Source organism: Sebastes umbrosus, chromosome 15 (assembly GCF_015220745.1).
Source record: "Sebastes umbrosus isolate fSebUmb1 chromosome 15, fSebUmb1.pri, whole genome shotgun sequence".
Classification (NCBI taxonomy): Eukaryota; Metazoa; Chordata; class Actinopteri; order Perciformes; family Sebastidae; genus Sebastes; species Sebastes umbrosus.
In genome coordinates this window covers 15665742-15681936 of record NC_051283.1, presented here as the reverse complement: position 1 = coordinate 15681936, position 16195 = coordinate 15665742, and the positions used below count along the sequence as shown (strand labels likewise).

The 16195-nt window shown below is 42.2% G+C and overlaps 1 protein-coding gene across 2 annotated transcripts in view; it reads right to left on the bottom strand.

The window, feature by feature from the left end:
• Positions 1-16195, bottom strand: part of cdk6 (cyclin-dependent kinase 6) — a 48341-nt gene that overhangs the window by 15949 nt on the left and 16197 nt on the right. For both annotated transcript variants that reach the window (XM_037794018.1, XM_037794019.1), the window contains exon 4: positions 13605-13772. In XM_037794018.1, the coding sequence (XP_037649946.1) occupies positions 13605-13772 (168 nt within the window). The remainder of the gene's footprint in view (positions 1-13604; positions 13773-16195) is intronic.

Here is a 16195-nt window from a genome sequence, read left to right as displayed (position 1 = left end):
TGAAAATGGTCGACAAACGCTGCTTTGTTTCACGTACGTATCATAACAGCTTGTATATCCAGTCCTCGATCTTACAGTTTCTCTTTTTGAATGACGAATACAGAGTTATTTCATCTCACACAGGCGTAGAACATACACGCTAACTGGCCGTCAGCTGTAGTCTTCGTGGTGTGTTCAAATGCAAATTGTCAGCCAAGACAAAGGCGACATGAGGCGACGCAACAGTCGGCCTTCATGGCCGCTAGTTCTTTGATGTCGGCTTGGTGTGTCTGGGCCTTTACACAAATTTGTTGTGCTACATTAGTTAGTATTTACAGCACCAGGACTACAGCACCCATGTTCATCCTAAGCATCATTTTTGAACTATAATGGACGTCTATTGGACAGATCAGGCCAAGGCCAAACACGGGCACGTTTTAGTATGATCAATTCATTCTTGGATTCGACTAGGATTAAGATATCCTTTTTTCTGCAACCATCCTCTCACACCAGTTGTCGCTTGCAAGCACAGTCATCAGCTCTCTGCCCCTCAAATGGCTCATCTCAAACCTCAGATTCCAAGTTTCCGGGTGCTCATTTTCATTTCCAAACAAACAAAGTCCACTGTCAGCAATCCTCCTCACCCTTTTCTCCCTCTCTTCTGCAACCTCTTGTTCCTTCTCTATTAAATGCCTCTCTTTCTCCGTCTGTTTCTGTAAGCCGAGGAGTCTGTAAAACACACACATCTGAAATGCAGTAAAGTCTACATGCAACAGTTGGAGAGCCTGTAATATCCATGAGTGCATTTTGATCACGCCACAGTTTCACACTCTCCATAAAAATACTCAACTGTCTCGGTGTTAAGGAAGTCTGTTATACTAAATATCTCAAAACTCTGACAAAGGAACACGCTCGGAGTCTTAACTTAATAGCCGTTTTCATGGAGATGATTATAACAACACATAGACTGCTGTAAAGAGAAACATTCCCCAATTGCAATGTTGTTCTGAGCTTTTTTCGGTCCTTTCCCTTCCTCTTCTTCCGACCACGTTTGCATTCCTTCTTCCTTAGTCTCTTTCTCACCCTTCTCATTCTCTGTTCTGCTTCACATATCCCTTCATTACCCTCCAGCTCTCCCCTTCTCTGCACAGGCTGCATGAAAACAGAGATACAGACACATACAGTATGTAGGACAATCAGACACAGAGAGAGTGAGTCAGCCCTTAACTGTGCAATTTTTTGCTCTTAGGTCAGCTGCTTTGAATTTTCAATCTGTCTCTCTGCCTATCTGACGCCCTTCTTCCCTTCCGCATGGCAACAGAAAAGCCAGAGGAGGTCAGATAAAGCCTCGAGAGAAAAAAGAGTTAGAGAGAGAGAGAGAGAAAGAGAGAGAGAGTGTGAGGCTGACTCCAGATTAAAGGACAACATTCTGGGAATTCCTTTCTGCTGAGAGCATCCTCCCCCTCACCAACACCACCGCCATCCTCCTCCGCAACCCTCGCTGCTGCTGCTCCCCGCTCCGCTTCAGGGAGGAAATGGCTTCTCCCGCCCCAGAGGACCTCCAGACCTCCTGGGCTGGACCTCCAAGCCCGTCTGACTAGCAACATCCGGACCTGTGCCACCAGCGCACACTGTAGCATGAGGAGCATGACAATGGGGTGCCTGCATGTGACCGCGGGGGCGTTTGGTTTGTGTTATGTGCGAGTACTTGCACGTGACTCAGCGAGCACCTGCTTTAGCCTGGGTTCATGTGCTTCAAGTGCTGTGTGTCTGCAAATGTATGCAAGTCATCAGCAGCATGTGTTTGATGTTTAAAGGGTAATTCTGGTTTATTTCAACTTGGGTCTTATACGTAATAAAAAAAAATCTTCTAATAAAACACTGTACTCGCCAAGTTTAAAAGGTACCTTGTGGAGTTTTTGACCGTTGATTGCTATTGTTGTGAATAATCTGTTGCTGAGAAATCTCTGACCTTGCCTTCAAGATTTGTAGCACTGGTTTCACTCCCTGGCTCACCTTATCTGTGTGAAAAGGCCGAACTATCCTCCTTTTCCCGGTGCTCCTTTCTTATCTACTCTTACTTCATCTACCCGCTCGAGCTTTATGTAACTAGTATGTCATATATACTCCACTATGTCTAATTAAACTTAAAATTATTTTGACCGAACCGTGCTTTGTGTCATCCCGTTCTCCGAGCGCTCATCACTGCTCCCAGAATCCACTTGAAAGGGTCAAGCCAGTAGATTACAGATTAGAAGGATATACGAACCTCAGAGATAATCATGAATGAAGCAATGCTTTTACAAGTTGGTCCCCAAAGACACACACACAAGCTACCACCAGGAGACAGTTTACCTAGCTTAGCTTAAAGACTGGAGGCAGTAGGGTTGTAAATCACCAGTTTCATCAGGATTCTTTGGACAGTGATACGATATTTGCCAATATAAAAAAGTGTGCCATGATACGATTTCGATTTGATTTAATTCAGGGTCCTGTGATCGATTTGAGACGCTATCATATGCTCATTTAAGACAAACAGTTACATTTATTTAAACTCACATGAAGCAACTAAATTATGATTTGACAATTTTATTACTGAGCTCTTCTACACGATTAAATGAAAAACAATGTATTCTTTTTTTAATAAAAAAAAAGATAAAAATAGACCTCTTGTCGTTGGAGGTCTGGTAGCTGGTCACTGCTGGTGAGCAGCTTGTCATTACAATGAGAATAGCTGGTTAAAGGTCAGCCCACCTTAAGTGAGCTTGAGCTGAAGTTGTTGCTAACTTCAGGTATAACCCCCTCCACTTTAACCAGCAGGACGCTGCTTGGATAAAGGTTGCTTTCCTCGCTTTCGTTTCTGTTCTCCTGCACCGATTCGTTTGCGCTGAACAGCCAATCAGTGATTTCTCTCACCGACGGTCCACGCCGCCGATTCAACATGCTGAATCGGCGAAAAAAGCCTCCGACACAGTGAGTGACACACCGCAAAAAACTAGGCCGACAGATGCTCACCGACAGCCCGAAATTGGCCTTTAGAGGTGCTGGTAGGTGGACTTTTTAATCTTTGGACAATGCCAGGCTAGCTGCTTCTAGTCTTTATGCTGACCTAAGTTAAGTTAATCGTCTCCTGGCAGTAGCTTCATATTTAACAGACAGTCATGAGAATGGTATCAATGTTCTTATCTAACTCTTTAATAGAAAGTGAATAAGTGGATTTCCCAAACAATTCCTTTAAACAGCTGCCTTGTTGACATCCTGCTTGATTGTGTGACCACTTGTGTTTTCTGCCCCAATAGATTTGGTTGTAGTAATGTTGCTGTGTTCCCAGATCTCAGCTATGACTTTGATGAGCACGGAGGTATAATGACCCTGTGTTCACACTACAAGCAACGACACAGCAACAGGCTACAAGTCATTTTCAATGGAAGCCGTTGACATGAAGCTTTGACTTGACTTGACATCAACGAGCGCTTGAACGAACAACGAACGAACAACACTTCAACAGCGACAATGTAGCTGGCCACGTTTGGCCGGTTTGTTGCTTTTGTTGCTCGTAGCGTGAACACAGCAATAGAAATGATAGCCCAACAAAAATAATACCCAAGTTGTAATAAACCTGAATCATCCTTTAAATAACGTGCAAATTATGTTGATTTGTTGGGAACCATGTTCTCTCCCCTCCCCCCATCCTCCTCCACTCTCATTGTCGCTACCATGATACAAACATTTTGCTGTCGCTCTTCATGTGGACGTCCGAGTGGGGGGGGGAGGAGCCTTCACAGTGACCTGATGCCATGAGGATGAGGGGTTTAAGGCTGCAGTGCCGGAGGCTCTGGGGCTGATGGAGCTTGGCCGGGGGCCTGTGTTTACATTCCCTCTCACTGAGGAAGCCCAGGATGAAAGAGCACCACTGCACACACACACCACCTACACCCACATGTGCACCCACATACAAGTATTTTGGATGCACCAGCGGCCAAATGATTGTTGTAAGTGAGTAAATAAGAGCAGGATTGGAAGTTTTAACTTTCAGCAATTACTGAATAAAGTGGAATAAACGTTATAACAGTCAAGTCCTTCAGGTAAACTGCGTCATGCTTTAAGTCTTAATCTAGAATCTGATTAGATTCTGGAAAGCAATCCACCACAAATTAAAGACTTTCTACATGAGTCTAAGGAAGGTAAATGGATAAAGTCTTCAGAGTGTATAGGCAAGCCACATATGGGAGAAGGGGAGCGGATGTTATAATAATAATAATATGAGCAAAACTATGCACTCTGAGAGTACAGTGGAGCTGAGGCTGTAATGTTGTGTCTCCAGAGAGGCCCCATTCGAAGCTCTAGCAGTCAGCCATGTTGTAAACACCATTATTTCACTCCTCCCTCACTTTCCCTCTTTCTGTCTCTTGTTCTGCAAAAAGGACAATTTACAGTCCCGACAATACAGCTGCACCAGGCCAAGAAAGGAAATAAGGAAGGAGAGAGAAAAAGGGAGATGACGGAGGGGAAAAGGTAGAGGCTGAAGGGAGGGAGAGACAGAGCTACACGGCTAGAAAGAAAAGTGCAAGAGCAGCACACAAACTGTATACAGTAAAACGGGGCACTACAACTGTTGCCAAAGTATGCACAGTGTACAGGAATGCAGCATGGGGCCCTCGGCGAGCGAAACAAAGACAGCACAGTCAGTGGCTCTCTCTCCCCAGTGCTACCACATCCGCACATCATTAGCTGGAAAATTCCTGATATATGCTGTAATTTTTTCTCTTTTTTTTCTCCTCCTCTTCCTCTTGCCGTTGCTGGTACAGACAAGGCTTTAATATCCAGATGCTGGTGTGTGTGCGGGAGTGTGCACATGCACCATACACACCGGTTGGAACCCCCTTTTCCCCACCTGGAGCATTGCCAATTGACAATCAGCGATTAATGCAGTGAGGTGCAGAGGAGTGTGGGTACGGGGTCGCTATCGACAAACCGGAAAAATTAAATAACACCCGCACTGTGCACGTGAAAGTCTACTGCATGTGTGTACAAACATTAATAATGTAATTGTCTGCCTTTGAGTGTGTACAGTATATGCCTGTTCATATATGTGTGTGAACTGTGTGTGTGTTTGCTTATGTCAAATTGGGGCCAGCCCCTTTGCCCCAGCCGGCTGCAGTCAAAGCATAGAGGATGACTTTTCCTTTTTTTCCCATGCGGAGCTGTTTGAGGAGATATCTAAACATTCCCAGAGTGCGCTGCACGTGCTCTCCTGCGTGCAGTGCAAGGGTTTTCCCCCCCTCTCCCTACCGCTGCCCGCCTGCCTTTTCTTTCTGTCTGTCTGTCCAGAGTAGAAACACATTGTCTGGCAAAAGAAGAGATTCACAGACACGACTGTCCAGTTCATCCTTGGTCATCGCTGAGAAATTTCAGTTTCATCAGCGTTTGTTCCTGAACTCTGTTGCACTACAAGGGGCTACTGGTGATTGCATGTATGGCGGCTTAGTTTAAAGATTATGGGAGTACTGACGCTGCATGTTTTGCAAAGAGGTTTTCATAAAATCACTGTCTTAACCAGTGGGCAACTCCGGGTCTGAAAAGTGAAGCCAATGCTGAAGTGCCTTAAACTTGCATTCTTTGTAATAGCCAGCAGGGGGCGACTCCTCTGGTTGCAAAAAGAAGTCTGATTGTATAGAAGTCTATGAGAAAATGACTCTACTTCTCACTTGATTTATTACCTCAGTAAACATTGTAAACATGAGTTTATGATCTCAAACGCTAGTTTCAAGTCTTCTTCAATACAGCATGATGTTCATTTAGTAAATTATGGTCCCATTTAGAGTCAAATAGACCATAAAGCAGGGTATGCTTTAGGGCGTGGCTACCTTATGATTGACAGGTCGCTACCACGGCGTTGTCCGCTCTGGGAGTTCACCGTGTTTGAATCTTACAATTTTAACCCTTTCACAGTGTGTTTTCAGTTCATAAAAGTTCATTATAACCTTTTTTGGTTGCTGAAAATGTCTTATTCAATGTTCAGTTGCACTTAGCTCCACCCTCTCGTGTCACTTCTGGTTGCAAAAGATCAACATGGCGACGGCCAAAATGCCAAACTTGATGCTACAAAACGGCAGTCCACAAACCAATGGGTGACGTCACGGTGAGTATGTCCACTTCTTCTATACAGTCTATGGTCTTAACCCTTCAAAAACAAACTTTCCACGGGCGGCCGCTTATAATTTATTGACTGACACAACCTTGTAGCTAAGGTTGTACCAATTTTAGGGATATGAGGCATTGTAAGACAATGTAGGCACTGGTGGACCATTTCTTTTGCACGGTTCTAAGGGTTAAAACTGTGAAAATAAATAAAGCTTCATTTTAAATAAGGGCTAAAAGAGCCATCATCGAGAAGCATGTGGTTAGCCGACTCATAGACAGCTTATCTTGGTTATCATCACTATCTTGTAAGATTATCATAACTTGCAACAAGTGAGAATCTACACTTTCCCCTAACCCACACCCACAGATTTTAACTCACATGCATAGTCAAACATGGGCCCAAAAATAGGAATCACTAGTTCATAGTGAAATCCAGACTGAATAGAGTCTTGAAAGCTCTGTATTGTAAAAGCCTGTCTGCTGTTTGAGCGTGGGCAGGAAATCTGGTTTCAATTTGTTTAATGTCGTCTGAGATATGGGTGTCTTATTCTGGTAAGCGTAGTGGGAGGGCTGTGAGCAGAAACTAGGGGGAAGAATCGGGAAAATACCTTTGATCAGGTAATGTTTTCACTCCTCCGCATGTCACCAACAACAGAGTTTACAGGAAACTGTGACTGCACACTGTGTTAGATGTTGCTATTTTTAAAAAGCTATTAATGATAGGAAAAAACAATTGGTTCATTTGATCATATGAAAAGAAATTTAGAGGATTTATTCACTGAAAAAGACCTGAAAGGACCAGGCTTGAAGAGTCATTAAATTCCCATGTAACTCAATAACAGACTCACTTAAGATAAGCTCAGGGGCAAGACAAAAAACATTTTCACCACTAATGAGCTTATCTTGTCATCTCCTGTGACTTATGGCAACCCCCGAGTTTATTTTGGTTTCCAACTAGAAAAACACAGGAGTTTGTCAACAAGCGCTAACACAATACTCTGGTGGCATTCCTCTTGAGTTTCCCAAATCTAAATTTGACAGACGACGGCGTGCGCATGACATGCATGAGAGTGGAAGCTAATGGGTTTCATGGGACCATCCTTGTAGTACAATGGTCACAAATATGTGGCTGGTGAAGATGAAAAGACCACCAGGTTATTCAAGGTTATCTTTTAACGTCTACTCCTCTGTCACTTCCGGAGAAGGAGCCATATTCAAAAGGATCTTATCGTACAACTAGGAGGCGTAGATAGGAGCTAAAAGTTCCTCGCTAATTTAGGTCGTAGTTTTGTGAATAATTACTGTCTGCAGTGATTTAATTATATTTATGTGTGAAGAGTAGGGCTGCAATTAAAAGGGGACGCTGAGGTAATAGAAATGTTATTATGAATACTATTTTATGTAATGATCATCTCTGTTGAATAAGCTATAATTTAAAAAGTAACCTACAAAATGTTTGAAAACAAGGGCCTAATTGTGCAGTAGCCTATTCACATGCTGATAGTTATTCATTTACCATCCTGGTCATTTTAGTGTTTAATCTGTTTCATTAACTCATTCAGCATTCAGGAGAATATTTCTCCTACCTCGTCTTTCTACCATTTTCTCCTCTGCTTAAGAAACTCTAACCCTTTTAAGTCCTTTTAGTCTTCCACCCTGCTCCCAACAGTTTTCACCTTAGGGGCTCTCTTAGAGGATAAGATGCTTTGTGAATAACTTTTATCTTTACCAGGATCTAGTCTTAAATGAAAGCGGAAATTCTTAGAAAATATCATTAAACTAATATTCTAAGAATTTCATCACTAGGAGCAAATCTTTATACGCGGAAGACTTATGAATACGACCCGTGAGTCCTAAAGTTAGGAGCTACTTTTAGCCTTAGGATGTTATAGGAACGTGTCCCCTGACTTTGATTGGATGGATCCAAATCAGAAGATGAAAGATTTCTTGTCTAGCAGGGTCTTTGATCAAACATGCCCAAATTCATTTGGATGATAATAAATCATGTTTTAAAACTGCATTACACACTATCACTGCAGACTTGTGGGTTGTATTTTGCTGGAGCGTTTTATTCCAAATTCAAACATCAAAAGAAACGGTTTACCCTAAAGCACTTTAGCTGAAATGGGATCTCAATAAGATGGATAGAAAAAAAGACCCCACTCCGCTCTTTTCTGGTATGTCAGATTAACCCATCAGCTTCTCCCATCTGCCCGTCACTCAAGGCAGCACAATGAGCCTGTAGCCAGACCGGGGTCATTAAAAAACCATCAACAAAGCAACGGATCTCCAGGGACTGCCAGGGGCAGCCTAATCTGGACCCCGGTACCAACCCAATGGGTGGTCTCCCTCCCTCTCTCCCGCTCTTTCAAGGGAGGGTGAAATATGTGCAACATAGTAGGTGGGTGATGCCGATGAGGCCATCAGTCACACGCAGCCATGCATGTGCAAATGTACCCGGACTCCATCACACGTATTTACACACAAACCACATTTTTTGACATATTAACAACCCGGTATGTTGCTGGGTGAGAAAGCACATTCATCACAAAAAGAGAAGTTCAAGCAATGCTGGTAAATCATCAGCAGAAAGTACAACTTTCAGTTAGTGACACTGGGAAAAAAAAAAAAACGGAGCGAGGGACTCTTTTTGGCGACTTTATGCAAATGCGCTCTTCAGCCATCTTGTCATTCTAGAAGTGCTAAATGAATCACTTTGAAAGTGAGAGAGAAGTGTCTTGTTCGCTTAAGCAACAGCAGTTCTCCAAAGCCCATCTGTCTGCCAGTTAACGGTGGCATTAGGTGACTAAATAAGCAACTGCTGCTCTGTTGGGCAAAGGGGAAGATCCTCTTAAACGCTGTGTGTATTTGTGGACATGTGCAGCAGCATACAGTGTAGATTATCTGCTTTTATTAGCAAGAGGAAATACTGAATGGATGAGTGGAGGTTGTGTGTGTGTTGGACTGATAGGGGGATTCCAGACACAGGAACATTCATCTAGAACCAAAGATCCTGTGCTCTCGTTGCAGCACTACGCTCCAGCGCATGCGTGCACTAACACACACACACACACACCATCTCATTTTTGTGGCCCAATCTGTATAACCAAGAAAGGAAATGAGTGTGTGAGTGGGTGCACAAACACATTCACATGTCAAGTGCCTCCGTGTATGCATGAGTAGTTTCAGGGACTTGAGATTTGTCGTTCACATCTAAAAAAGGTGAATTCCCCGGATTAAGTATTCTACCCTGGACAAAAAGTGTCTCCGTCTAGTCATAAATGAAGCATAACGTCTACACAAAGACGAAACCTCCCGTGAAACCACACACACACACACACTGAATATTGTGTAACACTATGTAAATTCTCTGGTTGGGTACGTCTTCCTCTCTTAGAGTGTGACTGATTATAGAAATTTACTGGAGGAAATACTCAATAGTTTTATCTGAACCATAAAAATTACCCTTGATAATAATACTGAGAAATTAAGACTACAGTCAGACATCACTCAAACAGAAAAAGCTTGGAGAAAAAAAAATGCCTAAAGTTTGAAACTCAAACAACAACAATCTGTTCTGACATTTCTAACACAGACATTTATCAGTACTTTTTAATAACTGCTGTCTTAAGAATGAAAGCTCCTGTTAACTTGTTATCAATAACCCTATCATTACTAGGGGTGGCAACATTGTATTGATACGCGGACATCAAGTATCGATCTTTTATTATATAAACTAATAACCCCTTAACAATCTGACAGCCATCTTTCAGAGGTTGTAGTGGACTCAGTCTTAAAGCTAGTCTTTGCCAGGTTTAGAGAGCAGATACTGGTATCATATGAAACTAGAAAATCTAAGGAATCGATTGGTACCAACCACGGCACATTACCTTGTCGGGAACAATAATAAATAACGCTCCAAGCTTACGCTAAATTTTGGCGTGGAAAAACTGGCATGGCCATTTTCAAAAGGGGTCCCTTGACCTCTGACCTCAAGATTAGGGGTACCACGGTTAGGAAATTTCCCCACTGGTTAATAATGTGACAACACCGGTGTTACCGATTACACCAGACATTTTACAAGTAAAGATGACGGTCAATATATGCAGAGCGCTTACTTTGATCTATAATATTGGTTATATGGGGCCGCAGGTTTCCACCTGGCGCTGCTGCGGCTTTGTCTGCTCCAACACTTTCACTTCGTAGCGTCCGTCGTCCCACTATGTATTGATAACACAACGCTGATAAGCAAAAAGGAACTAAATGGGTTTTGTTTCTATAATAAAAGGCAAAACGACAGTGGGGGCAGAGGGCAAGTAATGTAACACCGATTACCGCGGCAAGCCTACTCAGTATATGTGAATAAAAACTCTGAGATGAACAGAGTGAAACCTATATCTTATTAGATAGAACAGATGTTGGTGAAATGCATCATTTGTTGTTGAAAAAAGGTAATATATATCACAATATATCTTATCGCAATACACCGTATATCGCAAAATGTTTAAAATCGCAATAAGATCGTATTTCATCGCAATTATCAGTGATCAATTCAAATTAATTCCTCACTCATGCTCCTTTAAAAATGTTCTTCTTTACATTCTAAATAAACTTTTCTGTGATGTGTTGTTTGGCATGGTTTCCTGATATCTAAAAGAGGGATTTAATGTTCATGAGTATAAAGTAATAGAATAATAGTATTTATATATATTTTTAAATAGCATTCAATGACTGCTTTTTCCTGGTGTGCCATGAAATACAGTTTATATATGTCAGCTCTAGAAGGGAGGAGCAGCTGCTTGGGTCCACTAGCCTGGCTGCTCATCTCTCGTTGTGCAGTGACAATGGCACCGACTCGTGTGTCTAATCTGATGCCGAGAGCCGAATAAAAGTTTGCATTCTTTCCCAGAGGATGTTTATATTTACTGTAGATGGGCAGACAGATGCTGCACTACAGGATGAGCCTGACTTAAGTTCCCATGAGCGTTGCTAACTTGGCATTATAAAAAACAAAAACAAGTTGCACAGCCCTCACCTACAACCCTAATCCTCCTTCCAATCACTCTGGTGCCTCGTCAGCAGATTGTAGAGATTTCCCTTCCCGATACTGATACCTGAACTTGCGGTATTGGCCGATACCGAGTATCGATCCGATACCAGCGAGAGACCTTCTTCTGATTATCATTATTACTTAACAGCTGTTTACTACTGACTATGAACGGATGTGATATTATTATTATCTTTGTTGTATGGCCTGGCTCAGGTTAAACCCTTTGTAACACATGTACAGATTTTCCTCTGACTGCTCTGACTACTGTTACCGTTACACTCTCCACTAGCACAGCACTGTTGTTGTTGTTCGCTATCGTCATGTGAAAAACTACCTGCAATCAGTTCCTCTCCGCTGCTCTAAAACAGTAGTTGCCAGTGGCACCCATGATACATCCAGGGCGAGAGCACAGTGAAGGCTACTGTTTTGGAGCGGCAAAGAAGAATTGATTTCTAGTTAAACAGGTTTTTCTGGGTTAATAAATGATGGTATCGGATCGGTGCATACACTGGCCTACTCGCCAACACCCAATCCCGACTTTTAGGCAGTATCGGACGCATTTCCGATACTAGTATCGGAACAACTCTAGCAGATTGGGTGAGTAACATATTTTATAATGTATTTTGTATTAGTGTTAGAAATGTTTTGTCTGTCGGTTGTAATGCTGTCACCACTTTGATATCTCCAAAATGGAACAAATACAACTCGTACACTTACTACGCATATATCTGTGTGAATGTGAAGCGGATCAGAATCCCTTCTCTTGGTAAATAGCCTACAGGTTTATAACAAAGTACTGAGCTACTGTTGCTGGCTACCTTAATCTCAAAAGTCTCATCTCTCCCCATTTCAAGCTCTTCCAAAGACTCCTTTCAGTCTCCCTCTCTATTTTATCTGGTCATCAGAGCCCAGAGCTCAACAGTTGGACATCAAAGTGCCGACAGTGGAAAGGGAGGGGTGTCTGTCTCTCCTCATCTGTCCCATCCCTGTCTGCAGCAGCCACTGAGGGATTCCTGAGACAGACCACGGGGGCCCTTGGCTCTCACTTTACACAGAGAAACCCTATCATTTGGCTCGGTGCTGCAGAGCTGCCCGCTGATGCCCTGTAAGTGCCCGCTACGTCACATTAGATGCTTTTCATCTAACTCTCTGGAGACGGGCGGGTAGTTCAAGCCAGTGTGTCTGTGTGTGAGTGTGTGAACGACGGCGTGAGTTTGAATGTTTAGATTTGCAATAATAAAAGTATACACAATGTGCAGAGACATGCACACTTGAAGGTGTGCACACACACTATATTGTATTCATATACAGTTTACTTGTGTAAAAAGAAAAAGCAATTAATTGATAATGGAGGGGAAAATAAAAAGAGAAAAGGAGGACACCAGATAGGGCTAGGCAATATGGCCAAAATCTTCTATCATGATATAGGTAATTTCATATTTTTATAATGATATATATCACAATATAGCATGATTTTTGGTAATTCAATAAATAAATATGAAATGCCTATTTTTGTATACTCCTGAGTGAATTAAATACTTGACAAATGAAAAGTACGGACTATTTTTCTCATTTAATTAAGAACCTTTGTTCAAAATGAAAATAACAGTTTCAAGTGAAATTATAGGGAAATAATTTAATATTTCCAGCTATACACTATGTTTACATGTATGCACACAAATACAGAGTAATCAGATTTAGACAATAGTTTGATTTAACCGAGTTTGATCAGATTTTCTGAGATATTTGAGTTAGTATGTGCTTATTATCAATTTAGACAACGTAATTGTGTATCATGATATATGAATTTATCAGGATAAGATTTCATTGAAATAATAGATAAGATAAGGGTATAGAAAGATTCTTTGCATTGCACAAAATCAGTGAATTCTTGTTGTCATTCTCTCAGTTGTTTTTGCTGATATTTTCTTAGTGTGTTTTTTCTCTTTTTAGTTATGTGTATGTTCACTTTAGAAGAAAAAGAGTGGACTGCTGATTTAAGGGTGAGATGTAAACTATCTAAATGTGCTCTATTCTCTCAATAAATATCACTGTTTGAAAAGTCCCTCAATAGATTGCTAGTTTATCTATTATACAGCTTGTATTAAAGGCATTCATGTGGGTACATTTTAGCTAAATGTCATGAGATGCAGATGTACTAGTTGATGCTTACCAACATTAACAGGTGCAATAGAGCCCAAGTCTGTTTGCATTAGGGCCTGTACTCTACATGACATCCCAAACCAATATATTTGATCATGTAATATTCCCTTATCCAAGTCTATTTGTGTCTATGACCCAGTTAAAACTTCCTGTGACCCACTTCTGGGTCTCTATTCATTTGGGAGTGTTTGTTTTGAGTCACTCTGTTGTGAGGAACTATTGGATGATGATCCCTACTGAGTTCAGATATATGAACAACATCACTCACCACAGAGGTGAGCGCCATCTGGAAGCTGTAGATGCGGGCAAGACCAAAGTCGGCCAGTTTAATCTGTCCTCCGCTGGTGACCAGGATGTTCTGGGGCTTCAGGTCACGGTGAACCACGCGGTGCGAGTGCAGGAAGTCCAGCCCCTGGAGCAGCTGGTACATCATATCCTGTAAGACAACAAAACAGAAAGAACAAAGAGAGAGAGAGAGAGGAGGGTGGATATTTGTTAACATGACAAGGACACAGAATTGATACAGTGAAGTTAAAAGGAGATTTAGGATGTTGGGAGTCATGACCAAGTTTGAGGTCATGATAAAAATGACACTGACGAGTGCGACATTGAGGCAACAGCACAGACAACATGGCTGAAGTTTTTCTACTATACCTCAAGTACCATCAGGGCTTGAAACTAATGGATCGTGTCCACAGGGACGTTTTTGGAACCAATGGATTGGCTCGCCTCCCAGTATTGGATGCTTGATGGGCTGCCACTAGATTAGATGGACTAGCTTTCACTTGTGGGCTGCTGCTCCCAGCTTTCAAACCCGAACCAACATGGCGGCTCGTTTGGGACATTTTTTCTTGTATATTACGAAAATAATTCACCGAAATGTGTTTCTGAAAACATTTTATGCGAGAAATAAGCCATGCAGTGGCTAAATCTGTCTTTATTTTAGAAGAACGATGTTTAGTATAAACCTTTTTTTGGGAGTTTCCGGAGGTGTCGACTTGCGCCGGACGCCCCTGATTTGCATAAAGTAGCCTAGACCTCAACTTTATGCAAACGAGGAGCGGCCAATGTGACGTTCCGTCTCTCGAATCGCGCCGCCGCGCTACCAGGATGCATTGCGCGGCTGCTTACATAGACAATGAATGGGAAGCATGGAAAGGATGGAACCTGTGGGCATGTACCATAATGCCTTCTCGTCGTCTCGGGGATGATAGAAAATGTGTTTGGGACGCAGTACACTCACTAGACGTGCCCTATTGTTTGCCCTGATAATGCTACATTGCGAACGACAAATCTGTGTTGAAATCGACAGGACGAGAGCTAGTTACGTTAGCTGTTAGCTCCGTGCATGACTGTGCTGCTTACCGACTGCTAACAGCTAACGTTAACTAGCACTCGTCCTGCCGATTTCAATACGGGAGGTGTGAATGATTTACAGTATGATGCGTTGAGGGTTCAGTATTGGGCGAAGGCAAATTCTATCATTATCATGATGTGTTCAAATTTAATCTTGTGAAATTAAGATAATGAGTATATAAATATGAGTATGAGAGTGTATGTCGAAGTAAATGGGATTTATTGTTTTATTTGTTTTTTACAGTGGTATCGAATCGGTATCAAGAATCGTGGAATTTCACTGGTATCGACTACTAACTGTCCGGTATCGTGACATCCCTACTCTGAATGACTTAATCTCACCTGATTAACCAAAATAATTCAGCCTTAATTGTCTTTGCAAGATGTCAAAGACAGATGGCTTCATGACCCCACACCTCTACATTCAACATTTTAATTCATTCCTCTGTCAAACCAGGCAACAAAAGGCCTGAATGAATGCAATGAGAAGTTAAGTACAAAGGCTGCAACGTTGTGGTATGGAGGGAGTTAACTAGAGGAGGCCTGTGTCTTTTCTTGTCGACTGTGGCAGATGTTTGATAACTGACACACACACACACACACAGGATAGAGGCAGAAAGAGGCCCCGCTCTGTATGAGCATGGCTCTCTGTTTCTCAGCAGCTGTCCTGCTCGAGTTAATTGGCGCTCGTTCTCTTTTTATGCCCATAAGCTGACCTCAGAAACGGCCACAGGCGCTGCATCCATGACACACAAAAGTAAAAGTAACACGGATGAACGGTGTAGAAACCAGCTTAGACTTGTTCTTTCCAAACTGAAATACTCTCAAACAGGTCCCGCACCTGTAAACAAATAACGAGTCATTACAAGGGGTTGTGGCCAAGTGGTTTTGGCAGAGCTACGGTTTGGGTTGTTTGATAAAAATTAAGTCTAGGGAGAGCAATTTCAGCTTAAGGCCTGATAACAGATACAAAATATGGAGTTTATGTGGGAAAAATGCGAGTCTCAATCATCTAGTCCTATAGAAAATCGAACGCGGTAAAGGAGACAACGTGGTAGGGCTGCAACTAACGATTATTTTCATTGCCGATTATTTGTTTGGTCTATAAAATGTCAGAAAACGGGGAAAAATGTTGGATCGGTGTATCCCAAAGTCCAAGATAACGTCCATCAAATGTCTCGTTTTGTCCTCAACTCAAAGATATTCAGTTTACCGTCATAGAGGAGTAAAGAAACCAGAAAATTTTCACATTTAAGAAGCTGGAATCAGAATTTAGACCGTTGTTTCCTTAAAAAACTAAAAATTATCAAAATAGTTGGCGATTTAATAGTCGATTAATTGTTGCAGCTCTACAATAAGAAGATGTGGTGGTGTGTTGCATCCTGGCCTGTACACCCCCCCCCCCCTCCAAAACACACACACACACTCCCTCCTATACACACACACATGCCCCCTACACGCACACACCCCCAAAAGCCTCCGCCAAGACCTCACAAGTGACAT